The sequence below is a fragment of the Apis mellifera genome, linkage group LG8 (genome assembly GCF_003254395.2).
Source record: "Apis mellifera strain DH4 linkage group LG8, Amel_HAv3.1, whole genome shotgun sequence".
Lineage (NCBI taxonomy): Eukaryota > Metazoa > Arthropoda > Insecta > Hymenoptera > Apidae > Apis > Apis mellifera.
The window spans coordinates 5,718,584-5,738,692 of NC_037645.1; the positions used below are offsets into that span (position 1 = coordinate 5,718,584).

General features: G+C 39.8%; 1 protein-coding gene across 3 annotated transcripts in view; it reads left to right on the forward strand.

The window, feature by feature from the left end:
- Positions 1 to 20,109, forward strand: part of LOC725870 (chaoptin) — a 100,800-nt gene that overhangs the window by 24,920 nt on the left and 55,771 nt on the right. Inside the window, exon 1 of one of the 3 annotated variants that reach the window (XM_006561477.3) lies at positions 6,006 to 6,119. The exons of the other annotated variants lie outside the window; for them this stretch is intronic. Coding sequence (XP_006561540.1) covers positions 6,062 to 6,119 — 58 coding nt within the window. The 5' untranslated portion in view covers positions 6,006 to 6,061. Of the gene's footprint in view, positions 1 to 6,005; positions 6,120 to 20,109 lie in introns of those variants that run through there. 3 annotated transcript variants of the gene reach the window in all.

A 20,109-nucleotide genomic window follows, 5' to 3' on the forward strand; every position in this document is an offset into this window, starting at 1 on the left:
CTCGTACCGCCTCATTGCATCTTGCATCCTATATACACATTTCCTTCCATTCAACGTTCAACGACAAAACGAACAGGGACACAACTTCGTACGCGTGCCATTTCGTCTATCTGTGATTTCGATCGAATAACAAAGTACATATCTCTCATCAATCCGTTCCAATAATACGTTTAATCGCCGATGGAAAAAGGATGCTCGAGATAAATATATAACGGGACGTTGGAAAGGTATATCGATTTTCCAAAGGTCTTTCGAATGAATTCTTGACACAGATACAACCTTTCCGTTCGTTTTCCTTCTCCCGTTCCTTTTTCTCGCCGATCGATGCATAAATTGACCATAAAGAGAGGAGGCTCGTATACGTATAACGACGATCCATATACCAGCCAACCAGCTAGCTCTAGCTAGCTAGCTAGCTCATCATCGAACCCCCGCTCGTTTCCAAGGAGACTAGAGAGGAAATCCCCCCAGGTATCCATCAATAATGCGTGCAAAGTTACTGTCGCCTTTCAAAGATTGATCACGAAATCGCGTATTGCAGAGCAGATTGCATGAAGGATTCAACGATACAACATTGGTGGTGGTGGTGGTGGTTGCACAGAGCTCGCTCGCGTCCCATTTGACGAGCTGACGCCGATTTTTCTGCGAATCGCACGCGAGTTGAAAGAAAGACTTCTCGAGGCACACCTTCACAAAAGAACCTTTCCTCTCCTTTCGAATCGTTCCATTGATTCGATATTTCGCGGCCGGAAAGGAGAGGCGACGAGTATCGGTTGCTCGAGATCGAAAACTCTCCTTCCTCCTCACCCCCTCCTTTTCGTTCAGAAGAACGAAACGCGTAATTTTCCGTTAATAAACCAGAGACATTATTGGCGGGCGAGTTCCCTCGGGCGTTCTCTTCGCTAGTTCCGTACCAGTTATACACAGACTCGTCTCGGTGGTAGTAATTTCTCGACAATTCGAAACAAACCTCTCCCTCTCTCTGTTGCGAAAATGGTCCAGGCTATTGGTGGTGTAACATCGGGTCGGGCAGGAACAAGAAGATACGTCATAATAGACGATGTTAGTTTTTAATTACACATTAAACATTTGCCCAGCCGTGGGGATTCGTGTCGCTCCCATCAGAACGAGCTTTCAAACGCTTCCTCCTCTCCTTCTTCCCGGTTTTCGATTCCTCGTAATTTCCTCCCTTGTTTACATCCTATCCCCCGACGTTTATCGCGTCCCATGTATTTTTCTTTTTTTTTTCTTCCCTCCTTCTTTCCAATCCACCCTCTCTCCGCAGGGAGAGCGACCCCCGTTTCAGATTACGCGACGAAAACTTGTCTACCGCTCGCTCGGTGGATTGGGACCTGTCGTTTTTCTTTTCCTCTTTTTTTGAAGAGGGAACGGAGGACACGGTGGGGTTCTTTGGATCGTTAACGCGCACCTTTCCTCTCTCTCGTGGAACGGGGTTGATAATGACAGGGAAACGGGGGAAGAGAAAGAGGGGAAGGAAGGGCTGAAGCACAGACATCCGAAGATTCGTCACCGTAAGTTTTATTGGAAAAGTTCGTTGAGAATTATGCGACGATATCTTCGACGAATATGCCATCTTCTATCTATTACAGAATTAATTAACATATCCGACAATATCATTCTACTAAGAAATGATTGAATGTAATGCATTCCTTTCGATATATTAATTATTAGATACTCTTTGACGAATATCCATGCTCGAAAACTGTTCAATTTCCTTTCTCATTAAGCGTTTACATATCCGATTTTCTTAATTCGATTTGACAATCGTTCTCGAAATATCATTTTCAATCTTGATCCAACATCTTGAAGTATCTTCGTCACGGCTCACGATTCCGCAAGCGTATCGAAATTCGAGGATAGTTCCGTGACGAGCCGCAAGGTCGCGGCCAGAATCGTTTTCCATCGGTGTCGAGCCTTCCTAACGAGCGATCACAGGCTGGCCGCGTGGCAAGAGGATTGAATTTTGCACGGGTATCGATCCGATTGTGCAACAAGTTTTCGTCAATCGAAGGGAGGGAGGGGGAGGGAATCGATCGGCCGCTCCCTCCCCGCTCGTATCGATGAGAGAAAGCCCCGGATTTGCACCGAGAGAAGGGAGAGGGGTATAAATCCGAGCTTAAACGACCGAGCTCTCTCACCGCCATTTATAAAGCGGTCGTTCCGTCGCCTCCAAGTGGCTGCGCGCCGATTAATGGAATTCCTCGGCGACGGTGGAGGCCGTTCGTGCGAATAAATTCGAGGAAAGGGTCGAGAGGAGACCGATCTTGTCCTCCCTTCCTCGTCCCGTTAACAGGGAAATTGATTCCTCGAGAGAAGCTACATTCGATACAATTGTAGGGGGTGGGTCAAGTTTAAGAAGCAGGAGGTGGTTACGAAGTGTGAGTTTGGATTTCTTTGGAGGAGAAGTTGAATTTTCTTCTGCGATGATTATATATTTTGTTTTTTTTTTTTCTTGGCGATTGATCAAGATTCAGACGCATTGGATTTCATCAAATCCGACGAGAATTTCATCTCGTGGTGGATTTTAATCTTCCTTTAAGGAAGGAAAAGAGAAAGAATCGGTTCCAGGTATATAAATCTTTTAACACAAATTCTCGTTTGAAATTCAAAATTCTCCATTCCCCTTGTTCGAATAAATTAACAATTCTTCCTTCCTTAATCTCGATCGAACGTATTCATTCATCGTACCGCAACTCGTATCCTCTCATTCGTTCTTACGTAACTTTCGCAAGACGTTTTTTCTCTCTCAGGATTAGTCGATTCGATCCATCAGCTTTTTACGCTCGCGAGAACTTTCTCTCCCCCACGGCGAAGAAATCTTGGCAAATAAGAAGCGTTTCCATAGTAAACATAACCTAACACTGGATCAGGGGAAACTTCTGCTCAGGATTTGTGGTAGGCTTAGAGGGGGGGAGCTATTTGTCGGCGGTCTGGATAGGCACAATTGATTGGGGTAGTTGTCCGGCAAACAAATCCCTGTTCAATCCACTTTCCACCATGCGTAGGAGTTAGTCCAAATGTTATTTATGCCTACGCGACGCGGATCCCTCTCTGGAAGAGAGAAAGAGATTGGTTAATTCGCAGGAATTTCGGAGGAGTTGCCAATTTTCTCGCGTCTCTTAATTTACGAGGGAAGGACTCGTTGTTATTGGACGAGAATACTCTGAATTTCTTAAAATTTCTCTCGATCATGTAAATTCGATCGAATTTACACGAAAAATTGAAAAAAGGGGATGTTGTTGCACGAGTGGAGGGGAAGCGATTTTGCATTCAAGAGGGAGGAGAGAGAAAGGGTGAAATTGGAGAGAGATCAGCCGATTTGCATGGCTAATTAGCTACACACCTTTTAGCCAAGTTGCGAAACTCTGATAATCCCTTCTACTACTCTCTGCAGCCGATTTCTTTCCCAGATTATCACGCGGATTACTAATTGTTATCACCTCTCAGCTTAATTATCCGTGTTCTCGTTACTGCGGCGGTAAGCCAATGATTATCTATAATATTGTATCATACACTTTACAAAATCTCTACATTCGTAAATATTTCATCGTATAAAGTAACCAAAAATTGATTTTCAATTCGATTAACGGATACTCGTGATTTCCAAGAAACAAAAAATTTCTTTCCAAATCTTCTCCTTCATTATATTAATAAAAATTTTCCAATTTCATTAAAAGGAAATACGAACTTAAAAGACGATTATCCGTTTCTCGATTTGCAAAATTTCCAAACGGTTTTAATTAAATCTCTCTTAAATCGATCCTCGGAATTATCGGAAAAGAATCCTTGGAAAAATTTAACGAATTTAAGTGCGTGCAATTATTGACTCGATGTTTTCAACGAACCCGTTAATCCGTCTTTTCGTCGTCATCATCATCGATAAATATCGTTCGCTGGCAAAGGGAAGTTCGCTGCTCGAGCATCCACGAGCGAGTTTTTCAAGCGAGCATCTGGCAAAAGGAAGGGAAAAAAAAGAAAGAAAGAAGCCAAATTTCTTGCTCTTCGCGGTCGCGGCAAAGGCGAGCCGACACGAGAGGGTAAAGGGAGCGGAATTCCTCTCGCAATTAGCGGCGCCCTGCTGTACACCGATAAAGTCAATTAACCAATCGAGTTAATGGAACACCCCGGTGACGATTGGCCCCGCTCGCTTCGCCGCGGCGGAGCAAGCATCGCTCTTCCTCGTCGTGATAAAGAGCTGTACGTGACTCAAATTCTCTCCATCTTCGTGCCCTCTATCTCTATCTCTCTCTCTCTCTCTCCTCGTATCTCCGTTTCCACGGAATTAAAATGTTCAAAGCCGCGGTTTCGCCAGCCTTTACTACGCGCTTATCTCTCGTTTTAATGGACGACTCGTGCAATAACGGGACGCGATGACGAAGATGGATAGGCGCGGAGGAACGATTAAAAGTCGAGCAACTGTTCGAGCAATTGAGGGGAGAAATCCCTGTAAAATCATGAGCATTATGCCGCGGAAAGTTAATTATTTTTTATTATTCCATAAATTTCTAAAGGATGAATGTGCAGGAAGGGTTTTCCTTTTTTTTTTTTTTTGGTTTCGTTGTTTTTCTTTTTTCTTTTCTTTCTTGGCGCGAGGAATCTTAGAATAAACGTGGAGAAAAGATAATGGAAGGAACGAGTTTCGTTTTCTTTTTTTTTTAAATTTTGCGTGAAAAACGAATTATTATTAAAGTAAATTTTAAGGGAGATCCTGCGAATATTTTCTCCGAGTTGAACGAAGATAATAATTGGATAATTGGAAAAGAGAGGAGAATTTAAAAGTAATAATACGATGTAAATCGTAATGAAAGAAACGCGATATGATCAAAATATCCATTAATATCGCGATTATCGTATAATAATTTACGATCTTTGGTTCGTGGAAATTAAAAAAAAAAAAAAAAAAAACTAAATAAATAAAACGAAATAAAAACTTCCTGCGCTGCGGCGAAATCCGATATCCATTAAATGAAAAACAACAGGTTATTATAAAAGGTTCCCTGTAATCTTCGTTTTATCGAGATTTTAATCGTCGTTAATAATCTCGTTATCACGAATAGATAAAAATCTTGTTATATCATATATTCTCCCCCGTTGTTTAAAATTTTCGACTAGTTTCCCTCCAAGATTTCTCTTCTCTTCCTTTTTTCAAATATTTTCAACATTCGAGCAACATTCTTTCTGAAAATTAATTCAATCAATCATCCGCCACTCTGAATCCTCCAAACCCCTCGAATCCCCTCCTCCTCCTCCTCTTATTTCAATCTCTTCGATACTCTCCCATCACTCTATCTTAACCCGATTCGAGAGACGAGGCGTACACATCCCGCATGTATCGCGTCAAAAATTCGTCCAACGAATCCGCCAAATTCCATTTGCATTTTGTAGATAGATCCTACGGAACGAATGCATACATAAAGTCTGCCAGAGAACGGATCCAACTCGCTTCCAACCCTCTTCCCGTTTCGCTCAAAATTAGATCTCTCCTCGCGAGAAGAGAAACGCGAGATCACTCATCGTTCGTTCCGCGCAACAAACGGCGATCGATAGAGATATATATTCGAGGATCGTCCCACAATCTTTTCGTCATCGATCCAAACCAACAGAGAGCGAGAGCGAGAGAGAGAGAGAAGAGAGCGATGGATTAAACGAAGCGGACCGTTCTCCGATTTCGCGCGTCAAAAATAAAACCTTCTCCCTTCCCTCCATCCCTCCCTCCCTCTTCTTCCGTCGTCTGTCGTCCTTTATGGGAAACCACGAATAGCTCGTAAGTTCGCTCGAGCCCTCTCTTCTATGAATATCTCCTCCGTGCGAGACAACACCATGTGCTCGCGAGATAGAGTGCACGAGAGAGAGAAAGAGAGAGAAAGAGAGAGAGAGGGGCGCCCTGTCGCAGACTCGATGACGCGCCCGAGGGCACTGTACTCCACCGCCTTTCGACCAATATTGTGACACTCTCTCCGGCTTTTCCGTCGCTTTATCGCGACTTCCTCGCCTTCTGGATCTCCCCTGCTCCATCCGTCGCGCGAGCAGAGTATCGTCGATGGCGCGCGATTTCCACGATGGCTCGAGTGGATCGAGAGGGTTTCCACTTCTTCGAGGTGAGTTGTGATTGTGTGACCGAACGAGGAACAACACGTTTTCGCGTTTCTTTTGGAAAAGGAGAGAGGAAAAATGAAATGGAACGATTATACGTTTCGACAAGTGATATTAATTTCGGCAAAAGTTGTTGCAACGATTTGTTCCTCCTCTTCCTCCCGTTTTCGAGATATACAATCGAATATATATTCGAGTTGTTCAATTTTACGATTATTCGTTCCGAGTTATGTTTTTTTTAATTATTTTGATCGATTGGTTTCCCTGGCTGGATAGTTGCATCTGTGCGTGGCCGGATTTTTTTTTATTCCGTAAAAAATTGCATGACCTGGAAAATGCATTTAGACCGAAAATTGGATACGCGTCAATATAAAAACCGATGTAAAATATCAAAAGAAATGTTATGTGTGTGTGTATATATGTATATATATAAACAAGATCTTAATAATATTTGATGAACAACTGATTAACGAGAACGTTCCTATTTGCACGTATGAAAACATGTGAGGTAGATATTTTGAACAATTCATACACGGATGTTATACATTTCATTGTACATAATTTTCCCTGTTAAAATTTGTTAATATATTTTTTTTTACCTGTATTAGTGATGGTTTAAAGAATTTCGACGATAAATATAAATTCAATTCTAATTCAGTGGTCGTTCGATAAATAAAAAGCATCGAACGAGTAAACAACAAATAAATTTTTTTAAGTGACACAATTATTCGATAATTTTTAAATTTAATAGGACAAAAATTTCTCTCTCTTTTTTTTTTTGTTTTGATAAAAATAATCAACTTGGAAATTATCGTATATCATCTTCTTTTTTTTTTTTAATTTCATTCCAAATGAAAAAAAAGCATAGATCACAACGGTATAACATATTACGCCTATTAATTTTGATGATGAGTAATGCTAGTATACGTAGTGTTCGATGCGAGTTGATAAAAAAAAAAAGAGAAAAATCAAAACATTTTGACAATTATTACCGTGAAAAAATGATGACAGCAATAAAGAAAGAATGTCGAATGTCCGGGGTTTGAAGACAAATGGCCCGTCGCCCGATGAAAATCGTAATTCGAATAAAGCGGCCGTGTACAGGAATAATAACACGCAAAATAACAGGCGCTTGTCAAGTATGTAGTATCTGTCCATTCTGCGCATTCACGAAACCGTATTTCTGTTGCACATTTCCTGCCCTTCGTGACCTAACATCACCAAATATATATATATACACACACGATAGATGTATAATATAATCATTTTTCAATGGTTAAATCGCAACGTTTATTGTCGTTAATTGCACAATCCCCTCCTCCAGAATTAACGTATCGCTTTGAAATTTTATATCTTATACATGTTAATGGGAAGGAACATCAACATTTGAAATCGATATCGGGAAACTCTGTGTAACTCTGTGAAAAATAAGAAATATCTTTCGTGTATTATAATTCGATTTTACAATTCCATCTTTGTACAGTGATTCTACCTGTAAAAGGAATATTCTCAGAAGCAAAGTCTATTATCGATAAAAAAAGAAAGATAAATAGACTGAAACGAGACGTCGACCGAACGAAATTACAAATTCGATAAGTAAAATGCAATTATAATTGCGCTGCATGTTTCTTAACATATTGTCACAGAATCTTGATCTTTTCTTTTTCTCAAAAGAAACTCAATAACAATCGTAAAACATGGACAACATTAATCGTGCCTTGCGATTCGATATTAAACATACTCTCTCGAGGTACTCGTTAAATTTAGCCTCATCCTTGAGGAAGAACAAATCAATTCATCCACTGTTCTTGCTACGTTGAACGACGAAACCGTGTTCACACGACGAGACCGTAGTGTAAACCTGTTAGTTGGTCCACTTGATCAACTCTCTGGTTGATCGATCAGAAAGTTGTCTAAAACGTAAACATTAGAGGGTTTTGGACGTGTACGACGATTACGAGCAGCCTCGTTTATGGAAAGAGACAACTTCCGTCATTGCACTCCTTCGATTCTGTTCACGGAATCTAGTTGACTTCTTTCGCGTCTCCTTGTTAATCAACTCTCTCTTTGCTAAACTCTCTTTCTCTCTTTCTCGCTCTCTTTTTCGTCCTCGTTCCTCCGTTACAGCGTTCGTTCGTTGTGTTTCTCGAGGGCAATTAAGATTTCATTTATGGCGAAGTAAGTGGAGCTCTCGCTTTTTATTATTGAAGGGAAAGTGTCTATTCCTCGAATCCCTTTGAACGAGCCTCGTGGAAAAAATCGAGAAACATCTGTTTGATCGTTGTTAGGAAAGTTTTCGAGAAGACTCGTTTAACTCGGTTAGAAACAGTTCGGTGAATTGTTGCGCGATTAAATTGTTTAGCAACCGATCGACACGTTTCGCATCGCCGAGCTTAAAATATCTTTGTTCGTTATTCTTTCTGGCGGATCTTTTTATTCTTCTTATCCCTTTCAAAATCTTAACAATAGGTTTGAGATTACATTGAATAAATGATGTCGAGTGGAGACAATAATCTGACCAGTTCCTCTGAATTCCAGTCGATACGTATGTATATTTTTGGAAATGAAATGGAACAAGGGAAGAGATTTTCTTTTCTTTCGAATATTATTCTCGCATTATACACGTATATTCAATATCCATCCAAAATTGTAAATTTTAATATCATTAAAAAAAAAAGGAAAAAGAATGTTTAATTTCAAACGAATTACAAATAATTTCATCCTTACGAATTTAAACGAACAAATGCTGCACCAACTAAAACCGCGCCAACTAATAATTACACGATAATTACACGATAATTACACCATGTTCATACATCCCAATCGTGATTTTCGTTATTTTAACCGGTAACCAAAGTAATTAATAATTACCATCTAAATATCAGCTCAATGATCATCGGTTTATCAAGTCAACTCGTTAAAGTACATTATTATTTTGCGTTTCTGAACAATATAATTTGCGCTTATAATTATCATACCTCTTCTCCACCCCTCCATCCCTCTCAATCGACGGGGATCGGCTTATATTTCGCCGACTAATTGCCGTGATTTCGACTCGTTTCACCACGAATACCTGCAACGAAATTTGCATCCCGATAGTTAACCCTTTACCTGTACATTTGCATTTCCATCCACGTATCCTATCACGCGTCGTTCGTTACATGGAATGAGATGCACGGCACATTCGTTTATCATCGAGCTCGAAAATTTCTATCATGAACATTGAACGTTGGAGCGGCGTGAAACGACACAATCTCTGCGTTTGAATCGCGGTCGAAATTCCATCGTCGACCGACCGAGGAAACGTCAGCTAAGGAGGGGTCAGGAATATTATTCTATTCACGCGGTATTAAACGGAGAAATCCTAAGATTAACGGAGGAATTAAACCGGATGCAAAATTTGAACGTCCCCTGAAATAACGTCGCCGCGTGACGTGTGCCAGGAATCTAGGAAAGGGGGAGGAGGTAATATCACAAATATTAAATTCGTTATAAACGTTTCTTGCGCTTCTCCAGGGAGAATTATAATCGTAATTGCGCTAATTTACCTCGAAAGTTGAGTCAAAGTTGAAGAAGACCAACGATCCGTTGAAATTAATATTATCTGCTTCGATTTATCGCACAAAGCTTGTTCAAAACTTATCAAATCTTCGTTCACTTCGTAACTATATATTTTTCTCTCTTTAGAAACTCTCCAATATTTTTCATATCCAAAATTCTAAATTCTAAAAAAAGATAAGCAAAAAATCACCGAATATTAAGAGAAACAATAAAAATATATCATATACCTTAAATCTCGGAATCCTAAGAGAACAAGCAACAAACGTATCCTCTAAAAGCGGGAGAGACAGGCGGTCGAAGCAGGCGGAATATAATCGACGCTCGGTCAAATCAAAATTCGAAGGAGAAGAAGAGGTTGGATCCGCGGACACGGAACGCCACTCAGGAGTTGGGCGGTGGTGGCGAGCGAGAGGCGGCTCCCCTCCGGGAAAAGACGTCACAATAATGTCCGGTGAAAGGGAGCAAAGGGAGGCGCGATTCGAGAGGACACGACGTTGGTCCCGTGAAAGGGCCGGAAGCGAGGTCGCATCCGACTTTTTTGTAGCCGGGCGAGGGGACTCGTTAATACCTGGCCTCGGTGTTTCCAAGAGCCGTATCAAGAGCGAGATTCGCGCTACGGAGGCCCTTTTGATGTCTCTCGCCCCCTGATGATAAGCAGAGAGGGAGAATGGACGCGCGCCACGTCGAGCCTCGGCCGCGTCGCATTTGGGTCGAAGCGGCGCCTCGGGGTGGCACAACCCCGCCGTGAAAAGGTTCGTTCCTTACCCTTCTCGTTAGCGGCGGTGGATTATTATTAAAGATTCATTTTATTCGTACGCCACCCGTGTATGAATAATCCTTTGAAATAACTTTTCTTTATTTATTTGCAAAGAACTTTCCTTATCCTTTTGAAAACCCACCTTTGCATTCTTCGCCACGCGAGTACTAATTTGTCAAGTCTTCAATTAACGTGCAAGATCGAGAAAGATTAAATCTTGATCAAATCTCGATTCAATATTGCGATATATGATTCCATATAAATTCGTATATCTTGATTTTGATTTTCTTGATCCTTCGAGAGTTTTGAGTTTCGTTGTTTTTTGAAAGAAACTTTCATATCATATCATATATTTGAAAACCCATCTTTGCATTCTTCGTAACGCAAGTACTAATTTGTCAAGTCTTCAATTAATGTGCAAGATTGAGAAAGATTAAATCTTGATCAAATCTCGATTCAATATTACAAAATATAATTCCATATAAATTCGTATGTATGGTTTTTTTTAGTAGGAAAAATCCTTCGAATTTTCAGTTTCGTTATTTATCGAAAGAAACTTTCATGTCACATCATATATTTGAAAATCCACCTTTTCGTGTTCTTCGTAACACAAGTACTAATTTGTCAAGTCTTCAATTAACATGCAAGATTGAAAAATATTAAATCTTGATCAAAATATGATTCCATATAAATTCGTATATCTTGATTTTGGTTTTCTTGATCGTAGGAAAAATCTTTCGAATTTTGAGTTTCGTTATTTATCGAAAGAAATTTTCATGTCACATCATATATTTGAAAATCCATCTTTTCGTTCTTCGTAACGAAAGTCCTGATTTGTTAAATTTTGAATTAACGTGTGCTTGATGTCGCGTGTAATGAAACATGATTCTATACGATTCGTATAGGAATAATTTCTCCGAAGTAAATTTCCCCTGGATGGATTTTGCTTTGAACTAATCGATCGTTAGTTGAATTTGAATTTGATCGGTATATCATTTATCGTTGAAAAGATTAATGTATAAATAAGGTGGAAAATTAAATCTTGATTGAATGTGGTCAGTTGCAGTGTAATTCGGTTAATCCTTTCCCGGCGCTCAATGTCGGGTATGCATGAAATGTAGCATTGTTAATAATTAACACGTTCCGTGTCAAGCCAATTTTATGCGATTTCGTCTTCAGATCGCGCGAATATATTTCAAATCCGATATGTTCGTTACGTAAATAAAATACTAATACCTCGTACAATCTTTTTTCACAAATTTTTCCAATATACACCGATACGATATATCCAATACGATTTTATATTAATTTTGATTCTCGTGTTGAATGTTCCCAACCTGTGTGCTCCACAGTCACACGAGTCACACTGATGAATCTTTCCTCTCTTATTCTTCGCTCTCAAATTTTAACTACCTTCTCTTCTCTGCCAAAGTATCGCGTTTTTCTTACATTTCTCCCCAAACAAAAAAAATTGCCTCCTCTGGAAAGAATTAATTCATTTTATTTATTCATTTTTCAAACACGACACGAAATCAGTCGTCAATAAAGCGAGTGCTCCCCTTCGATCATCCCCTCTTATCATCCCTATCGACAAACGAGGAGGCAAAGTCGTCAAAGAATCAATCGTGCAAAGTCTCGAGTGAACGCGGGGCGAGGTTTCGATAAACGTGTGCGAAAGCTTCTTCTACGAGGTTTCTCGAGAGCCATCCACTTGTCACGCGTGCACACAAACGATGCCTCGTACAGGCATTCCCTCGCCTGAGACAATACTGCGGGGATGATCGATGAACGGGATGAAAGGAAAGAGGGAGGGAGAGAAAGAGGGAAAGAGAGAAGGTTCAAAGTTAGCCAAGGGTGGACTTAATGCGATGTTACTTCGTTTCATAAGTATCCCCCTCGATATCTCTCTTCTTGTATCCCTTAGGTAACTGTGTTACTCGAGTATTTATCCCGAATGTCTATCCCCTATTGGTTATGGTTCGACGTACGATCGTCAATGGTGTGCCAGTTCGTGGCCGCAGGCTATTGTGAAACGTCGCCCTTCCGTAACTCCGCCTTCCCCTTTGTTTGGCAACCCTGACCTTTCACTCCCATTCCTGAAATTCGTTTCGAGTATTGATAATTAGTCGAAATAAAATTAGCAAGAACGGTAGGAAGACAAGATCTTTTCGATTCTTTTCGATAAAAGTCCACGTTCTTCTTTTTTCGATTATTTTAAGAGAACTCTTATCGATATATCGTAATCATGTGATTAAATAATTTAGGCAATTTTACTGGGAAAAAGAATGTTGCTCTTTTCTCTCCAGATTTATTATTCTCACCGTTGTGCCATGCGATTTTAGAGGGATCCTGTATCAACGCCTGTCTCTCCCCTCCCCGGATCCGTTCCATTCCTATGTAACCAGGGAGATTCGAAGAGGAAGAAGAAGAAGAAGGAAAAAAAGAAAAAAAGTAACTATTTTATTTCCCCGAGATTCCTCCACGTGGATTCAACCACGGAAGTTTTGTTGTCGTTTCTTAATTGAATTCTAGAATTCTCGGATCTAATTTAACTTCTCTCCCTGGACGAAAATGGCGATGGATTTCGTAAGGATTTCGTTTGATAAAACTCGTGGTAGCAGGTATTGTTCATCCCTGGTACGCTCGCCCATCTGCGAAACAACGGCTTCCACATTCTTTTTTAATCAGCCGGTATTGTTACCGGACTGGATATCTCTCTGGTTAAACGCGAATATCGACGAGCTCTCTAACAAAACAAGCAACAGACAACAAGGGTGGAAATGGCATCGTTAGCGCGGAAACCGGTACACACGGTACAAAATCTCCAACTCGCGGAACAGGAGGCCTCCTCTCTCCTCCGGAATTTGCCGATTCATCGATATGTTTGCCTTTGCATGATCAAATATAGTAATGAAGTGGCGAAAGCGGGCGGGCAGCGCACGAAAACGCGGATCAAAGCTTGACGATGCGCGAGATGCGGGCCGCCGCATCCTCCTCCGCATCCTCCTCCTCCTCCTCTTCCCACGAAATCATCAGAATTTCGTAGAGGCGACGATGTACAATGTACTCCATGCTCGCATATTCGTATTTGTGCCCGTTTATTATCGAGAAGAAGAGCAGTGAAATATCGGAGATTGTAAATTATTGGCTAATAAAATCGGAGAAGGTGGATCGTTGTTGATTAGAGTTTAACGCGTGCGTGGAAACCAATTCTTAAATCAATATTGAAACGAACGTTTAAGTTTCGTTTTCACGGGATATTTTTATACAGGAAGATATCGTAATGACGATATTCCTTCGTGAATAATATTTTTGATTTCTCTTTTTTTTTACCTCCATTACACAAATTACAAAAATTTTCTTTCACATTATGTCACACCGATTTAGTTGCATTTAGCATTTTTATATCTAGAAAAACACTTATCTCGATGAATTTCGTATACGCGCTACCTGGCAAAAGAGTAATACGAAATTCTTCCCCCTTAAAAAGTAAATTTTTAATTCTAACTCGAGAGAGTTCGAGAAATCCGCGGTTCGCAGTTTCTACCAACTTTTCTCTCAAAATACTACTAGAGTTTCTATTCTACATCGATGTCGAAACGCTAATCCAAAATCCGCGATACAAGCAATACTTTAAAACTACTTCTCAATTAACTTTCGAAGCTTGAAAATTCGCGAGACGAGAAAAAAAAGGGAAGAAAGATGGGCAAGAAAGAAAAAGAATAAAGAGAACGTTCAGTTCTCTCACACGAGAGACCACCAACACCGACTACCACACCACTACCACTCCTCTGCAAAAGGGTTATTAGTTCGATGATGTTCACGAACCGGTCGTCTCGAGGAACTAATTATTTCTGATCTCGATGCCAACGTGATTTCCATGCTAGCCGGAGTAGTTAACATGGCTTGCCCTCCTCTCTTCATCAGATATCTCCCGCGTTCTATTAACGACGTATCGTTACATATGCCTCGCTCGCGAGCTTCACAACCCTCCCCATTCACCCAACAACGAACAGAGAGAAACAGAGAGAAACAGAGAGAGAGTAAAGGGAAACGAGGAAGCAGAGGATGGACAGAGAAAGAGAGGGCTCTTTGTGCTTTGCTGCGAGGTTGGTGCCGCCGCCAATCTCAAACGATACAAAAAACTTAATGCTCGCGAGCTTCCTGTTGTCGCATCTCTTCCACCAACGAGGCGGACGTGATCGGTCATCCTCCTCCTCCTCCCTCCTCCTTCCTCCGCTCACGAGAGAGGAGAGGGAGGAGGGCCAAGTGATCTCGAATTGATGGGACACTCTTTGCGCGTGGAGGGATGACGCGGCCTGTGTCTCGCGCGGATACAAATAAAAATAGGTGGCGTTTAATTGAAAAATAGGGGATTATTCGAGGGGCGGCCATTGTCATTTGCATTTTCACCTGGGTGGTGCTTTTTCTCCTTCGATTTTTTCCCCTTTCGTTTCGACAAAACGCGACGGATTTCGCTCTCTCTCCCCATATCACCGTGGGACAACCGATGAATTTTCAAAGCGCTTTTTTCGATGAACTTGTATAATTGGAGGAAAAAATATTTTTTCCCCGTGGCGTGTAAATTACTTCAACCTCTTCTTTTTTTTCTTCTTTTTTTTCTCGTAAATATGTTCGTCGCTTTGACATTCATTCACGCAAACACCGATTCATTCATTCTTCTTTTTCAACTTGTTATCATAACGAAGTATCCTTTCACTTTGTCGCGGCTCTCTCTTTTTATTAAAATATTCTTTTAAACTTTCTTTGAATAAATAAACTCCGCCACGTATATCTCGTGTTATTTAAAATGTTACGAATAATTTGATAAAGCGGCAAAGCGAATTTAATGGCTTTCGCCGCCTGAAGATTCTCAAACTGAATTTTTCGACGCCTCGCGAAGTTATGTAATATTTATTTCCCTCCCTCTCTCTCTCTCTTTTTCTCTCTCTCATAGAATATCATCAACAATCGAAACCAATTTTTCGAAATATTCTAAAGGATGTTCTATCTTTCTTACACGGATTAACAGAGCACGGATTAATGTTATTTGAATCGAACTCGTTGCCATCTCGTTTGAACGTAATTTAAAGTGATTACGCGAGGGATTGGACGAGGAGAGTGTACCTTGGACGGAGAGGAAAAAGAGGAGCGGGAAAGCGTGTGAAAAAAGCATGGGAGAAAACGCGGAGAGGAATAATATCTCGGAAGACATTAATCACGGTGAAAATATTAGTCAAGGAGCCGTTAAGATGAGGCATTGTTTTATTGCGAGGAGGAAAAAAAAAAAGAAAAAAGGTTTGATAAACGAGCCCGTTTGAAATATCGCCCCCCCAACGTCACGAAGATATTTCGTGATATATCGCATTATCACACAACGATTAAGCCCGATTTTCCATGTGAATCGAGTGTCGATACATTTTTCTCGAATTATTAGGTTCGCTTCTACTCGGTGCTTGAAGTTTCATTACAATCGATATTCGAATCGATCAAACTTTTCCTAACATTCCCGTGATCCTTGGAGAATGGAGAATTGTAAACAAATTGGTAATTTTTCACGTGTGTCGTGATATGATCATTTATCTTCGATTGCTTTTCTTGATTTGTAGAATCATAAAGTATATATATATATATATTGAAATAAATGGAAATTTAAATTCTTCGAACGCGTGATGAGTATACCGTGGATATTTGAGCAAATTTAAAACTTTTTCGAACGCAACTAAAAAATGAAATTGAAATAAAGATCCGTTTCACCGTTTAAATATTGTAACATTGCTTTAAACATTTATATATCACGTTTCTGTAAATATTCTTTCAAGCGTTTAAAATTTTTCCACAATCTAATGATGAAACGAAATACTTTCACGCGGTAATTATCCTTTCCTTAATACACGATCTTTCTCGATCCTCTCTGTAAACATCAAAATTAATCGCGTGCTCTCCCCATAAAGATCAGACGGGAGCAATTTATCCAACGATCATCATTACTTTCGTATCAACTATCAAAAGCAAGCACGAATTTTTCACAAATTTCGCCTCGATCGATTGTATATTTTACGCTTGAACGTTAAAAAAAAAAAAGAATCTAACAATTCATCGAAGCGACGATTTTTGCGTGAAATACGCATTGAAATACGCGTATATACGGGGAGTCTCGTATTAAAATAATTTGCATGCGCCATGTGCCCGACCCCAGTCCATAAAACAGTATCCCGTCCGATGGTGGACGATAATTTATATCCGGGAATAGAAGGTGGTCGACGATATCGAGAAAGAGAGGGAGAGAGAAGAGGCGAAATTTACACAGCAGTCGATCGACTCGGTTCAGGATCTCCCCTACTCGCGCGCTCGAGGATTTGTGCAATCTGATTTCGGGCTGAGAGAGGGTTATTCCTCTCCATTATTTCATTAAAAGGCTGAATCGCGCGAGGCTACGATCGAACGCCCGATTTCCATCCGACTCGAATCCTCGCTCCAGTTGGATGCAATTCTTTCCAAGTTGGAGGATAAGAATTTTGTCGCATTCAAGATAATGGACGAGAATTTTTATTCATGTAATTGGCTTCCAATCGACGTATAAGTATTTTTATTTCGGACGACAGAGGGATTTTAAGAGTTTGAAAATAAGGAAAATATTATTAAACGAAAGCTCGTTTGTAAATATTTTTTTTAACAAATAATAAAAGTAAATTTAAAAAGTATTTAATAGGAATATACGAAAATTAAAAATTTTTCGTTAGAAATTAGATAGATGAAGAAAATAAAAACGATCGAATTACAGGCTTTTTAACGTTTGCCTATAATTTTATAACAAGAAAATCGAAACATCTTTTTCTTCATCTCAAAATACGAAACATTTCGTACGAACGATAATTGAAGTAACAAAATTAAAGTTATTAAATTAAATAATTAATTATATTTCTAATAATTTCTCAATAAAATGGATATTTGTCATCGATTTCGCTTGTACTTTGTCATCTTTAGAACAAGGTGGAGGAAAGTTTGACCCGTCAAAGAGACGAGTCAAAATTGAATGGTTCTCCTCCTCCATTCCCGGAAGGAAAATAAATGGAAAGAAACTTTTTCCGTTTACCGTCGTTCGATTTTTACTCGAACGACACCGGTCAAAAAGTATCTTGGAAGGGAACTGCTACGTTGACCTGATTCGATTTTTTTTCCCCCCCCACGATCCCCCCACGTCGCAAGCAATTTCCAAGAAATTTGTTTCTTGATCTCCAAAGACTTTGCTTCGCCGCGATGGTACAAAGATGGCTTTGAGAATATTTCCGCCCTGACGAAACGTATTTTTCTCCTTTCACGATCTCGACTCGGCGAAAATATAATAAAATGTATATAAGGGAAAAATATAAGGGACGAGAAAACGACGAGAAAAGGAACAAGAAGATATATATAATTATTTCCCATTCATCATCCCGGCCAATTCCGTTCGGCATTTTCGTTCCAAATGAATCGATGATTAAAAGAAACGCGAATCATCTTCCTTTCCTCTCCCAAGTAAACGCGCCAGTTTTTAAGAAGACAACGTTATACCCTCGTAAAATCTATCTCCACTACTCCGAGGGAGAAGCACGAAACGCAGACGAGAATTTCTCCAGAGACAATGTTCTTCCGCCCATAAATTTTTATGCAAAATTGGTTTGCTTCTTCTATATATCCCGTATAGTAAGACAAAATGTCAACGAAATAAAACTTGCACGTATCAGCACGGCCGTTCCTCACTCGCGACATTTTTATCCCTCCCCCCCCGAACAAAAGGGAGGGATACCGTCGAAATTTCTCGATAATCTTCCCATCATATACCCGTCCGTCCTCTCCGTATCGATATTTCATCCAGAAACCGGTTCGAAGTACACGTTAAAGGAACACGATACCTTTTCGAAAGGCACATTTACAATTACGACTTAATTCTCGAAGTACACGTTAAAGGAACACGATACCTTTTCAAAAGACACATTTACAATTACAATCTAATTCCAATCCTCGATGAATTACTCGTATATCAATTCTTCACAATTGAAGATAATTTCAAGATCGAAGGCACGGCACATTTACAATCTAATTCCAATCCTCGATGAATTACTCGTGTATCAATTCTTCATAATTGAAAATAATTTCAAGATCGAACGGATTCATTCGAAGCAACATTTCGTTAACATTAAATGACAAGAATCTCAGACAAATTACAATCTAATTCCAATCCTCGATGAATTAGTCGTGTATCAATTCTTCATAATTAAAGATAATTTCAAGATTCATTCGAAGCAACATTTCGAATGAACAACATTAACATTAAATGACAAGAATCTCAGACAAATTATAATCTAATTCCAATCCTCGATGAATTACTCGTGTATCAATTCTTCATAATTGAAGATAATTTCAAGATTCATTCGAAGTAACATTTCGTTAACATTAAATGACAAGAATCTCAGACAAATTACAATCTAATTCCAATCCTCGATGAATTATTCGTATATCGATTTTTCACAACTGAAGATAATTTCAAGATCAAATGAATTCATTCAAAGCAACATTTCGTTAACATTAATTGACAAAAATCTCAGGCAAATGATAGATACTTCATTTCAAGACAATCGTTGTAGAAAACGCTTCTTCCAAAAGCGTCAGTGTCCACGTTGTCATAAAATGCTGCGATCGCGCGCTATTCGATTGTCGCACCTTCCCCCTCTTCGCCCCCTTCACTGTCCGCAACTCTGTCGGCTTAAATCGAATGAAAAAAAAAAAAAAGCGTACGCGACGTGCGTTAAAATTGTAATATTCAGCGGGCGCGGAATTATGCAGAAGTTGTTTTAACAGGGTGAAAATGAGAGAAATAGGGAGGGAAGGGGGGCTCTACTGGTGAGGGCTTGGCGCGATGGAATAAACGGAACAAACGCGGGCATTATTCTCGCCGCGCGACGCTGCAACGTTTCAATTAATCTGCATCGGGAAAATTTTCTCGTTATAAATTAGCAAATTAATCGATGGCGGAAGGAATTCCATTCACCTTTCTCTCCGCGCGCGCCAATTTAAAAAACTGCGTTTTTTTTTTAATTAAATTAACGCCGTTTTCTTTTTTCCTTCCCTCTCTTTCCGTCACGAAGAAAGAAAGAAAGTCTTTGTCAACGTCGATCGCTTTTCATTCAAAGGCGAAGGTCCTTTTTTTCTCTTTTTTTCCTCCTTTTCCCCCCGTTTCTTCGATCATTATTGAAACGATTTATGAAAAGACGTGAAAAGACATTCTCGTACAATGCTAGGAATAACGAAGGCAGGGATCGTTGAATCGATGAAGAAATATGCAATTTCTCTCCGTATCGAGGATAATTCTTTTTTCCCCTTTTTAAATTCTAAATCAATTTTTTTTTTCTTTTTATGAAAAAGCTTTTCATTATTCATCCGCGCGTTCCAGAAAATGTTAATCGACGAAATAATAATAATCGTCGTTCAATGGTTAAGTAAGATGGAAACAACAAGGGTGACCATCGTCGGTCAAGTTCTCGAATTATCTCTCTTTTTTTAATGGTTATAAATGGATGGATTCCAACGAGAAATTAATTTTAACACAGTGACGAGATACCGTGACAACGCAATCATCTATCGTAACAAAAGCACTCGACTCTCCGTAAATATTATGATTATATATTATAAACCTG